Raw genomic sequence first — 13,276 nt, 5'->3', positions numbered from 1 at the left:
CGGTGGGTATTTCCAGTAGCAAACACAAGGAGGAGGAAGCGCAGATTGGAGCATTCCAAAGTAAAAGTAATATACAAATGTAGCTGTTGTTATATAAATTAAATTCAATAAGTTTGCTTCATTTATAATTAGTGAGGGTAACCAGGTGATACATTTTATTAATTCAGTTAACTCAGCCCTAAAAATACTTGTGTTGCGCATAAGTGCGTCAATGACAGTTTTATATTGACGGTCCCAAGCCGGATGTGTAGTATTTTACCGACGGCATAGTAATTTCGCTCTGTGCGTGTGAGAAAAGGAAGAAAGGAGGGTTTACGCTGGGTTAGAAGGAGGACACTGGCGCTTTATTGCCATTATTGCTCGCAATCATTGCCCATTTCCACCTTCTTAACCTGGCGAAATTTTGAACGGTTAAAATGGAGGCGGACAGATCCGGCGGAGGACCAAACCCGAACTTTGGAGGCGGCGGCGGCAGCAGCGGAGCGGGGCGCAACCCAAACGGGCCCAAAGCAGCACCGGGCCAGTCAGCACCAGTAGCGGCTACCGGGGCGATGGCAGCGGCGGCTGCTGCAGCAGCAGTCGGAGTCATGCCTGGGTCGTCTCATCCCCGAGAATCACAGCAGGACGGCGATTCGGGAATGACTCTCCCCGGGATCTTGCACTTCATCCAGTACGAGTGGGGACGCTTCCAGGCCGAGAAATATCGCTGGGAGGCGGAGAGGGACGAACTTCGGGTAATTTTTTTATTGCTTACCTTTTATTAGTAATGTTTACCCTTAAATAAACTACGGGGAAACACGAATCCTTGCCTTTGGGGCTGTTTTGTGACAGTACACAACACCCCCTACTATCAACCACACAGAATGACAACATGCTAAGAGGCTAACATTGCAGTAACCAGCTGCTACTCCGCTATTTACACTATTTAACTGTGTGCACGTGACATAGTTACGTGAAAAATGTGTTTTAACATAATTGGTTAATGTAATGGTCGTATAATTTGCAGATAGACAGAAAGATGTAAGGTGTACAGTACTGAACCTGCACAAGCATTTACATTAAAAAGTGGGTTAAGGTGTGGCTACCTTAATTGCCATTCTCGATTAAAGCAAAGTACACATGCACCGTACAGTACATCACCATGTTTCCATCTTACAGTAGCAAATGATTGCTGTGTCACACAGCACCACTACTCATGATGGAAACAATCTTGTTTTCATATCCACACACATATAAAGTGTATAAAGTGCTTAAGTCTACACCACTGTAACCTACACCACAATCATGCACACGTTAACGCCACTATTCGAGTGTGAGCAGAGTGTGTACGTGTTGTAAACAAATAGCGATTAAGCAGTTTTCCTTATCAAATCCCCTTAAACCCTTCAGTTCCTGCCTGGTCAAATGTGTGCCTGTCTATCCAGTAATAATGCCATTAACCCTCTGTTGTGATATGTACATCTCTGAATTACGTTCTCAGTAATGCACACAATAATGCCACTATTAGCGTGTAAACAGAGAGTGTAATCGTGAACAACGAGATTTTTCACTGTTTTCCTTTTAAAACCTTGAGTTCCAGGAATGCGCATAACGTCCATGACTGTGTTTCCATCTTACAATAGCAAAGTACCTGTAAATGATTTCTGCCACTGCCTTTGCACATCAAACAACCACTAATAGTGACCATGTAGATATGCACAGCAGAGAAGGACACGGTTAAGTTGTACACCACTAGTAGTTAAGTGAGTTAAGGTTAACGTTTATTTTCCTTATGAAATCTCTTTAAAACGTGTGAGTTCCTGGTCAAAAGTGTGTTTAATTGCTCTTTTGTGCCAATATATGAGAACATTTAGGGCATTTTTTGATTCTGAAGACACATTTGAGGCCGAGCATTGCTACAAGCTGCACCAACAATCCCAATGTTTGTAAACATCTTTCTATTCTTGCTCCGATGGTCGCTCATAAATACGACATGGGCCGAACATGTGAAAACACACTGTTACTTAACACGCTTTTACTCGCTGTGCTTTCTTGCCTTCCGCTCCTATCTGTGTGGTTATAAATAGAATGCTGATAAAATATGGATGAACAATAAAGCGTCTCTCGCCCGTCGCCACGTCCGACTCGGCTCGTTATGGAACTTTTGGTTCATGAGGCTGAAAAAAAAGCCCTGGACTCTACATTTAATAAGCCACATGCCTCTGGCTGTGGAGCGCTCAACATGCAAGTTGGCATTCCCACCCCCCACCAACATACGTGGGCTCACATGTCACATACACGTGACAGAAATGCCCTCAAAAATCCAAAGTAAATCTTTGCTTCCTGTCATATGTCGCTGCTATCTATCATCTGTGTGGCCAAGCAGGAAAACCCGTTGTTTTTTTTTACCATGTGAAGGACCACCTGTGCTATTGTGTCAAGACAGGATTGGGCCAGGTGGGACGTCCCACAGGAGACAGGTGGCAGTGGCCTTGTCTTTGACTTGCACCAGAAAGTCTTCCCCCCCGTATATCAACATATCATACAAGTCTGCTACCATTTCATCCAACATCACCGAGCTTGTGTTTCTGGTTAGTACTCACACTAGGAATGCCCGATTGAGATGATATAAATTTGGCCTACGATAGCGATTCGAGTTCCATGCGTGTTGGTGACACAACTTAACCGTGTCGTGCAATATTGAGAGCTTACAAGCTGTCAAGGTAATGTAGCGTCCAGGCAGAGGTGGCTAGCTAGTGTGGCTAAAGTATGTCCTTCCATAGTGCGGAGCCGCTCCTCTAAGTTACTAATCCCCGCCTCCCTGGTGGCAAATAAACGACATTATTGCAAGAATCATTACATGCGACACAGCCGTCAAGAGAGAGCAGGAGACAGAGAAGCCATGCTAACAGCTATGCTAGCTTGAATGTAAAGCAGCAAAACAACAGAAGAATAAGTGCTTATTGCACATTAACAGACGTCTAGCTGGAACCGTGTCACAGCATAGCGTAACCAGGAAATTAGCAAGGAGATTAATGAGAGTGGAGTACAGCAGGACCTGCTGCTCGTGGAGATGAGCGACTTCTGTGTCTCCAAAAGTGCCCAATAAGACCAGAAAAAGTCTCTAGATTTGTCGGCAGTGATGTCCTCGACAAAGGATTTTCATAGTCGGACCTGACTCGTTAGATTTTGTCCTTAGTCGACCAATAGTCCATTTTTTTTTTTTTAAGAGCAGCGCTAATGCCAATTCCTACAAACAAACAGATCTCATTTGCGACTTTTGCAATCTCAAATAAAAAGCTAAAATGCTCAAGTACACACATAAACATGGTAGGTGTGCAACAACTGTACCTTTTATTTTGATTTATTTAGAGACGTAGACAACCGTTCACCTTTCCACACAGTCCTCCGCCTCTTGTCTTGCTGGTTTCAGCCGCTGTTCTATCAGCAACGGCATCGTCCGGTACTCCGCTGTTTAGTCATGTCTCAGTGAAAATTATGACATTGGCGTCCAAAAGTGTCTTACTGTGGGTGATGCAGTGTTGTAACTCATCATTCTACTCACTGAACACCGCGCATTAGCAAGGAAAATGCTCGCTGAGGAGAGTGTGCGGCGTTAGCTTGAGCTTAGCTCGTATTCCTCTGCACCTACCTCGCCTTTGTTTACATTCTCAATGCCGCTTGCGAGCACTTCCGCCCGGCTGGGTGGTGTTTGTAGACTACGGTACACTACGGTACTCCCAAGAGCTCAGGGACAAGTCGAAGATCGGTGATAAAAACATTGATGCTGCAAAATACAAAACACAAGACTCTGTAGGTTTTCTATTAAACACGCACGTCATTTTCAATACTTTATTAACACAAATTTGATCATTTAGTTTTTCTTCAGCGGACTTTGTTGAATGAGATGTATGTGATATGTGTCATACAGTACATTGTGTTGGACAAGTGAAGAGTCATTAGCATTGAAGCTACACGTGCACACCAGTGTGTTCCCAGTAGAGTTGACTAAAAGCACCTTTAAACTGTCAATTCCAGCATCAAGGCTACATTTTGGCTTACACACTAATGCCAATACCGTATTGTGGGATCTCTGAGACTCAGAATTGTTTAAAAATGCTCCAGTATGACTTTTAAGTTAAATTAAAACACACGTAAACGGTGTATACTTGAGTTGAGGCCCTCGCTATAATGTAATTGGAACAGCTGCTCTCCTTTTGTGTGCTTTCCTTAATGGAAGTGTAGGATAGAGTTCTGGCAACCTAGATGACATCACTTCCTGTTGAGCATGGCTCAGGGGGTCCCTGGGGGCACATCTCTAATTAATAGCATTGTGCTCCCAGCCATGACACACATACCACATCCATATGTACCGCCTGCCTCCCGCCCACGCTCCTTTTCTATATGTTTATTTACTTCTACTCGGCCTGTTAGGGATGATTTTTTTTGCCCCCTATTCCTTACTACCTATAATCTAAAAATGTCCCGGAAAAAGCCTGTGCTCTATTTTTTGGCTCACCCATGGATGCCCACTCAGGGATGCGAGGAGGAAGGGATGAGGAGATGGCGCGTGGCCTGTGGAGGAGGGAATCTGCCCTTGACCCTTATCTGCATCTTGTACAGGGCCACTTAGCCATGCTTCCTTGGAAGCATGTTAAAGCCAGCAGGAGCAGTGTCTGTCAGTCACGTGGAGGGAAAGCCACCCACAGGAAGGCCAGATCAGGTGGCAGGACGGGTTGGCTTGCATCAGTTTCGCTGTACTTTTGTTTGTTTACGGTCATGACACCAAGAAAATGAGCGGGGTCTCAAGCAAGGCCGCCAGAGAGCAAAGCGATCATATTTGACCTCCTTGTTGCACCCATCTCAACATTCTCTAATTTCCACAGTGCTTCTTCTCGTCTTTCTCTTGAATTGTCCCACACATTAGCAAGATCAGGCGCATCCCAATCTCACCCTCAATCTGGGCAAAAACATGACGACATCTCGCATTTCATTTCATTGCCTTAGCATTGCAAAATGCCTTTAGGTGTTTTTACCATGCATTTCTCCTGCCTTGTGGTCAACTCCAACAGCAACATTGGAATACAGGCGATAGGTTCCCAAAAGAGCCCGCACTAAGTGAAATCCGCGAAGTAGCCAACTTTATTTGTTTCCAATGATTCAATTGAGGCTGTAAAAGTCCTCACCATTCACTTGATAGACTTTTCTCAGACAGACGTTAACATTGCCTCACGTTTCTCTCTTGTTTAAACACTCTCAAAGTTCACATTTCCTTTGAATTTTCATGATAAACCTACTAGGTTGGACACAAGAAAAGATTCAGTGACTCACGCGTATTTCATTCCTCTGCCTCTTTGTCCTGGCTCTGTTGGGCTGTAGCGTTTTTGCATCCTTGTTAAAACATATTGCTCCTGTCATTGTATTTTCCTCCTCCTCCTCTTCCTCCATGAACCAAAGATTCATTTACAATATTTTGTAATGGCGCCCTACAGCCGCAACGTCTACCTTCCTTCACCACTTTTTGTGCGATGGTTGGATTCCCCAACTGTTAGCTGTTTGCTAGCGATCATACAACAGGAAACATGGCAGGAGATTGATTGACAACGGTCTACAGCCAATCAGAACGCAAAACACAATGGGCAGGTTCTCCCTTAGCCAATAAGGGCTGTTGTGGTTCTATATTTAGCCTGCTATTGTCTACTGTGGGTTCCTAATATGGTCGTACAGGTAAACACATACTGAGAGAGGTGGAGCTGCACAGTCTTCAACTCTCACATGCATATACAACACCCTCTGCTGGTAGCAGTAGGAAATACAATACCAGACACATACAACAGAGCACCCATAGATGGTTTTAATACACCACAAGGACACACAACACAATGTGTGTTCATACACTGTTAAAAAACATGCAAAATTGCACTTTAAAAAAATCAGCAAAACATTGAGTCTGCGAAAGGTGAACCGCGATGTCGCGAGGGAACACTGTACACATACTGTATGTCTACATTACAATAATATTTCCATGTTCTTTGACCCCAGAAGGCAACTTTTGGCCTTTTGTGTGCAAGCAGGTGATGACTTGTTCCCGTGTGGGCAGATAGCAGCACACATCTGCACCCCGAAGCAGTAGTAATTCCACTTTAGCTTTGAAATATAGTTTGGGGAAAAAAAACATTTGAGCTGGCTGAAGTTGCTCTCCTTTGGGTCGTATCATTTTTGGCTGCCATGGTGTGAAATTGAGAAGGAAGTTGATGAGTCAGTGCACCTGTTTGTGCTTGCTGACGTAAAGTAAGGTTACTGTATCGTCGTTGTGGATGTTAAAGGAGGCGGGAAGGTTACTCTCCTAGTTTAATGCTAACGGTGCTGAGCTAGCTTTGTTGTTAAGGTTTGAACAGCCATGTTTCAGCTATGTTCCCCCTGGGCGCCCCCACCTCCTGGCCCTGACGTCAAGGTGCGGTGCATCTGCTTTTGAACACATAGGAAATAATAAAATAGAATTAAATAAATAAAATGAGCATCACCCTGTTGACACTCTTACTGTTGCACTTGCACCTTCCCAAAAAAACACCATAAACCAGGGGTGACCAAAGTGTGGCCCAGGGTCCATTTTGGGCCTGCAGCTTGTTCTTTGTTCTTTCTAATGAGATTCTGTACATTATTAGATATTACACTAATTTAGCTATAATTCAAAGATGTATACAAGTAGTACAATATGCTGACCCACACTGGATTGCTTTAAGCATCTTTAATGTACACATCAAAGTGGCCCCCACATCCTTCAGTCTTTGTGTGCTATGTCAATAGTTTTTTGATCTGAGAATTGTATTTTTTAATTTAATTTTCATATTTTATTTTCATGCTTCATTTAAAAAAGAAAAAAATTATTGAAAATAATAATAAATAATAAAGATAATTTTGGGGCCGCACGGTGGTCTAGTGGTTAGCACGTTGGCCAACACAGTAACAGCTTGGAGATTGGGAAGACCTGGGTTCGATTCTGTGGGCATTTCTGTGTGGAGTTTGCATGTTCTCCCCGTGCGTGTGTGGGTTTTCTGCAGGTACTCCGGTTTCTTCCCACATTCCAAAAACATGCATGTTAGCTTCATTGGAGACTCTAAATTGTCCATAGGTATGAATGTGAGTGTGATGATTGTTTGTCTATATGTGCCCTGCCATTGGCTGGCCACCAGTCCAGGGTGTACCCCGCTTGTCGCCTGAAGTCAGCTGGGATAGGCCCCAGCATGCCTCCGCGACCCTAATGAGGAGAAGCGGCATAGAAAGTGGATGGATGGAACATAATTTTGTGAGGAAAAAAAGTTGTTCTCTTTACCAAAACCATTGCACAAATACTGAGGTACGGACTGTAATGGGGGTTGCCTGTACCGTCGCACCCCTAGGAGACACGTACATATGAAAGCATTGTACAAGTTCAAATAGATATGCTGAAATATACAAGTTTTACCTGGCCTGGTCTGGCCTACTCGACAAGCCAGTTACCTGGATGTTGGGTGTCGTTTACATATTATCTAAAAAAAAAACAACCAAAAAGCAATGCCTTTTTCATTTTTTTTAACATGCAAGTTGAACAAAATACAGTCATTCCTCGTAATATTGCAGATGTGATTATTGCTTCCTTGCTATACCACGGTTTTTAAAAATAAATTATTGAATAAAGAATCACAGTTTGGTGGTAGACTATGGTCTATTACAGGGGTGTCAGACTCGTGCCATGGAGGGCCGAGACACTGCAGGTTTTCTTTCCAGCTGGTCACTAAAGCAGGTGTTTTTAATAATCAACACCTCTTTCAATTTGAGTGAAGGAGCTCATCAATTAAATCACCTGCTGGAGAAAGTGGTTGGTGGGAACACCTGCAGCATCTCGGCACTCCATGGCAGGAGTTTGACACATGTGGTCTATTATCAGTCAAAACATAAGGAAATAGATGTGATGTGTTGTACTGTGGTCACTAGGCCACAGCAATGACACAAAACATTGAGCCATTACCTTACATTACCTTAACCCTGCATGAAATCATGCAGTCAGCCATGGCATGGCCCACATGATAGTTAAAAAACACTTCTCCTCCCATTCTGTGTGGAAGTGGTACGTTTTTGCTAGCCAGCTCGCGGCCGTCTCGAATCCCTGCAGCGTAAAAGTTGCGATGCGGTGTAAACAATGAACAGCATGCGTTTAAAGGTGACTACAGGGCTGTTATTTCATGTCTGAATATTTTTGGGTCAGCAGCCAAAATAAGAAGCGTTTTTTTTCACAGTCCCACCTTCAGTCTCACACAAGATTTTGTGCAGTTGGAAAGACTCACTTAGCATTCTTGCTAACTTTAGCCTACCTTCTCTCATTGACCTCATTTGTACTCCAGGTTCTTTTACATAATTCTCCCAGGACACGTCTCGCGTAACCGAGTTTCTGTCTCCATTTGAAGACCTTTCAGATCATGCCGGCAGCGTGTCCACGCCGGCTCTGGCAATTCTCTCCCAAAGTCTGTGATAAGCATGTAAAATCACATTGCATTCATCGGGCTTACTCAGCAGCCACAGCAGTCAGGTTGGCCTGGCAACTTATCCAGCAGGCATCGGGGTGTGTGTGTGTGTGTGTGTGTGTGTGTGTGTGTGTGTGTGTGCGTGTGTGTGTGTGTATTTGCGTGTTTGTGTGCCCTCTCAAGTACAAAGTTTAGTAAAAACAAATGGTTTACAGGTTTTAATGTACTGTATTCCGAGCATATTTTCCAGATGCATTAGGATAGGTATCATAACCAATGAATGACTCCATCATGTGTCATTGAGTATTGATTCATCATAACGTTTATGTTTGAGATACAATGGAGTGCACTGCTTGGCTGCAACCAGCAGAGGCGACTTTGAGGCTCTTCTCAATGCCCCTGACATACCTTCCATAGAGGAAGCAGAGTCCAAGGACGCGGACAACTCCACCACCGTGGCTGAGGTATCTGGGGTGGTCAAAATGCTCCCCAGTGGCAAAGTTCCCGGTGTGGACGACTTTTGCCTTGAATTCCTCAAGGCTCTGGATGTTGAGGGACTGTCTTGGTTGACATGTCTCTTCAGCATTGTGTGAAAGTTGGGAACAGTACCTCTGGATTGACAGACGGGTGCTGGTCCCCCTTTTCAAGAAGGGTGACCGGAGGGTGTGTTCCAACTATAGGGGGATCACACTCCTCAGCCTCCCTGGGAAAGTCTATTCAAGTTGATGGAGAGAAGGGTACCACCGTTAGTCCAACCTTGGCTACAGGAGGTGCAATGTGGCTTAGGTCCCAGTCGTGGAACACAAGACCAGCACTACACCCTTGCAAGGTACTGGAGGGTACTTGGGAGTTTGCCCAACCGGTCTACATGTGCTTTGTGGACTTGGAAAAGGCATCAGACCATGTCCCTCATGGTGGCCTGTGGGGGGTGCTTTGGGAGTACGGGATTGGTGGCACGGTACTACATGCCATTGGGCCCTTGTAGAACCGGAGCAGGACTGAGTAGGATCAAAAGAACGAGTTTCCTCCGTATGGTGGCTGGACTCACCCCAAGATAGTCATCCGGGAGGGGCTCAGAGTAGAGGCGCTGCTCCTTCACATGGAGAGGAGCCAGTTGAGGTGGCTCGGGCATCTCGTCCGGATGCCTCTCGTACGCCTCCCTGGTGAGGTGTTCAGCCAGGAGAAGGCCCCCGGGGCAGACCTATGACACGCTGCAGGGATTATATCTCACAGCTGGCCTGGGAACACCTTGGTGTCCTCCCGGTGGAACTGGAAGAGGTGGCCGGGTGGTCTGGGCTTCCCTACTGAGACTGCTGTCCCCGTGACTCAGACCCAGATAAGCAGAAGAAAATGGTTGGATGGGGCGGTATACAGTAGCTCAGAACCTGAAGGTTGCAAGTTCGATCCTCCGTCCTCCCGTGATCATGTCCAAGTGTCCTTGGGGAAGATACTGAACCCCGAGTTGCTCCTGATGCTGCGTCATCAGTGGGTAAATGTGCTCGCAGTGCCTTTGGAGGTGGAAAAGTGCTACACAAGTAAAAGTCCATCCATTTATCATGGATGGATGGACTTTGATTTAAGATGACTTTATTATTGGAATCTGATTGGTTTGTTGGACATACTGCATTTTATGGTACATACAGTATACACACATGATTGCTGTCCAATAAAATGTCACATTTTCTGGTAGCAATGAAGAAAAAAACTATAACAACATGTTTCATATGAACGGTGCAAGTACACATCATGAATATATTCTTTGGGTGTACATTTCAGTGTTTTGATCTGATTTTGAAGTGGACATACTCAAACCTTCCGCTTCTGCGTGATAATGAGGAAGTCATATTTATGAGTCTTTTATGTTCCTCTCAGCTCGTACAGGTTTATAGCAAAGCTACACCACACATTTACGTAAAAATGTTAAAAATGCATTTAAATGTGACCGTAAATAAGTGTCAATCATTGTTTAACCCAATTTTGTCGTTTGACTCTTCGCTCAGCAAAAATCCACCTTTTCATTGTGAGTCATTTCCTCAAAGCGACATGTTCATGATGGATGTGCACCACATTGCACTGCATGTGTGCGTGTTTGCTAAGGGTGGCAGCCGTTTTTTGTTGGTTCATGTTTTTGCAAGGACAATTGACGCTACCTTCTAAACTTTTGTTTTTCAGTATCTCCCATCATATTTTTATTACATTACAATCGTCCCTCATTTATCACGGTTAACTGGTTCCAGATCCAACTGCGATAAGTGAATTTCTGTGTAGTAGGATTCAATATAAATACATGGAATATAGAAAACCTGTTTATGACTTTCTAAATATAGCTTTTATCATTATTAGAGCCCTGCAGACAAGAAATAACACCCCTATAGTTACCTTTACACTCCTATTATTCTTTTGTTTACAACACATTGTGCAGGCAACAGAATCAGTGCAGGGACAGCTAGCATAGCAAGCTACCGAGCTGACTAGTAAGCCTCTCCAACTTACTGATTCTAAACGTAAAGTGTTTCAAACGGAGTGAGAAAGAAGGACAAAATAAGAAGCCAAAAACTTAGATACTGTACTTTATTGATCTCCAAAAAGCAGCATCGCGAAGACGTCGGGGGATCGGGTCTTGTTCCTATCGCCGCAGCATGTGAAAAGTACAAAAACGTTTGCCAGAGACGACCCGAGGACTAAAACGATCTGTTATTTGGACAGACGACGGAAGACTGGACGGACCGCACTTTACCATCGTTGGCTTTTGTCGACTAGTAAACCCCTTGGATTGTACCCTGAGCCGCTGCTGTTTTATGATAGTGATGTCATGATGTTTGGCAAGGACAAATGTACAGGTAGAGTTTGTCAAATACAGCTTTTTTTGAGTCCTTCTCACCTCCAGGTGTGCACAAACTCCACTTAAAACTCAATGTGAAAAGTAACGGATAGAAAAAGTTATCTGTATTGATAGCGGCTTGAAAAATAAATGTTGTGCATCGCTAGCCGGTAGTAAGGCTAAAAATGTCTGGGTTGCTACAGTATCATACTTTCCATGAGAGAGGAGTTTATTACAGCCTCATTTAACATCAGTGTGTGATGTTAAGAGCTCTGTGTTGTCCCACTGCATGTGAAGCGCTTGTGTGTGTGTGTGTGTGTGTGTGTGTGCGTGTGTGTGTGTGCGTGTGTGCATGTGTGCGTGCGAGGGCTGCAGCTATCCAACATTTTAGTAATCCGGTATTCTGCTAAAAATGTTTCTATTACTTGAGTAATGGGGAAAGACATATTTCTGCTTGGTTAGGGTTATGATAAATACACCAGAAAATAAACATTTCACCAAATAATCAACGACCAATTGGTGGAATTTTTTGTAAAATCAAGCGTTTTATTTGTTAAATTGACATTGTGCAAAGGAACAAAGTATATTTTCTTGGGTGTGATGGACTACATGATGGTGCTTTTGTAGATGAATGTGTCCATCCCAGACTGGAACTATTTACTGCAAAAGGAGAGAAATAATAATGACTTCACTAAGACTAAATGACAAATGACATGATGTTGATGGCTGTGCATTTATAAATCCTAAACGTACAAATAAGACACATATTCTTTATAAGATATTGAGTTTTTGCAGTCTTTTACACCTTCTGGAGTGGAACACATGACTCTCAACTAAGTGAGTGAGACACGCACTTCCTTGTTCCATGACCGGGTAGGATTAAATAAGCTTTGCTTCTTCCTACTCCTTTTGGACATGTGGAACTGTCCACCTTATTTGAACCTTCATGTTCAAATAAACTAAACCAAACCAAACCAAACCAAACCCAGTAATGTCTGCCAGAAATGAGCAGCTACTGATTGGTGTTGTTATTTTCTGTCACAGCGCTGTGTTTTTGCCACCTAAATAAAGCCTGTATGAAGCCACGTTACCAAGGTAATAAGCTGCCTCACATCGGACAGTAAGAGAAAGCTAGCCCTCCACGCGGCTAACGTTCATCTCACAGATTTGCATTTGCAGATTTGAGTTAATGTTACCTTGTCTCGGATCTTTCGCTCCATTCCGGAGGAGATGATGCAACATATAAGATGTGCTGGTGTGGTATGTTAGTGCCGCGTTACAACGGATACACGTCACGGTGTTCAACTTGCTCTTTAGACACATTTTCTGTTTTTTACATTTTGGATTCCTTGTCTTTCGTCGCCTTGTCGCATTCTCTCGCCTCTTCAATCTTCCCGCGCCATCCGCTTGCTTAACCGTCTTCTGTGTGGGTGATGTAAGCTCAGTGGTGACGTAAGCGATTCCTCCAGGCAGAAAAAAGTCCTCAATTATTCTTTGTAATCGAGGTGCTGGAATTATTCAAGGAATCGTCGCACCCCTGTTGTGTGGTGCCGCATGTGTCGAGACAGCTAGGTTTTATTCTGATATTCTTCGAGCTACATTTGCTGGTATTTTTTGCGTGGTTGCATATTAAAGCAAACAGAGGTCCTGCATCGGAATTGTATCCAAATTCAGGTTCTGGGATCTGATCAGAAGGGAAAAAATGTGGATCGGTGCATCCCTACATAGCACTTACTGTATTGTGTCTTGCCTAGAGTCAAGTATGGTGGGAGTAGCGTCATGGTCTGGGGCTGCATGAGAGCTGCCAGCACTGGAAAGCTGTGGTTGTGACCTTCTGAAGCACGATCCCTACTGAATTTGGACATTTTATCACGTAAGAATGGCTTTGGGTTGAGTCATTTTCAGTGGTTAGTAAATCTGTACAGCTATCCAAGCTGTACACTGACTTCTCCAAAGTTGATCCAAGCCTGAAGTC

At 44.0% G+C, this 13,276-nt stretch overlaps 1 protein-coding gene across 1 annotated transcript in view; it reads left to right on the top strand.

Annotated features, from left to right (window-relative positions):
* The first annotated feature begins 265 nt into the window (after window positions 1-265).
* strn4 (striatin, calmodulin binding protein 4) overlaps window positions 266-13,276 on the top strand; it is a 34,576-nt gene continuing 21,565 nt past the window's right edge. Inside the window, exon 1 of the mRNA XM_054794290.1 lies at window positions 266-734. Within this exon, the coding sequence (XP_054650265.1) occupies window positions 417-734 (318 nt within the window). The 5' untranslated portion in view covers window positions 266-416. The remainder of the gene's footprint in view (window positions 735-13,276) is intronic.

The sequence above is a fragment of the Dunckerocampus dactyliophorus genome, chromosome 12 (assembly GCF_027744805.1).
Source record: "Dunckerocampus dactyliophorus isolate RoL2022-P2 chromosome 12, RoL_Ddac_1.1, whole genome shotgun sequence".
In the NCBI taxonomy this organism is placed as follows: domain Eukaryota; kingdom Metazoa; phylum Chordata; class Actinopteri; order Syngnathiformes; family Syngnathidae; genus Dunckerocampus; species Dunckerocampus dactyliophorus.
The sequence above is the reverse complement of the archived record's forward strand: the minus strand, read 5'-3'. Positions and strand labels throughout refer to the sequence as shown.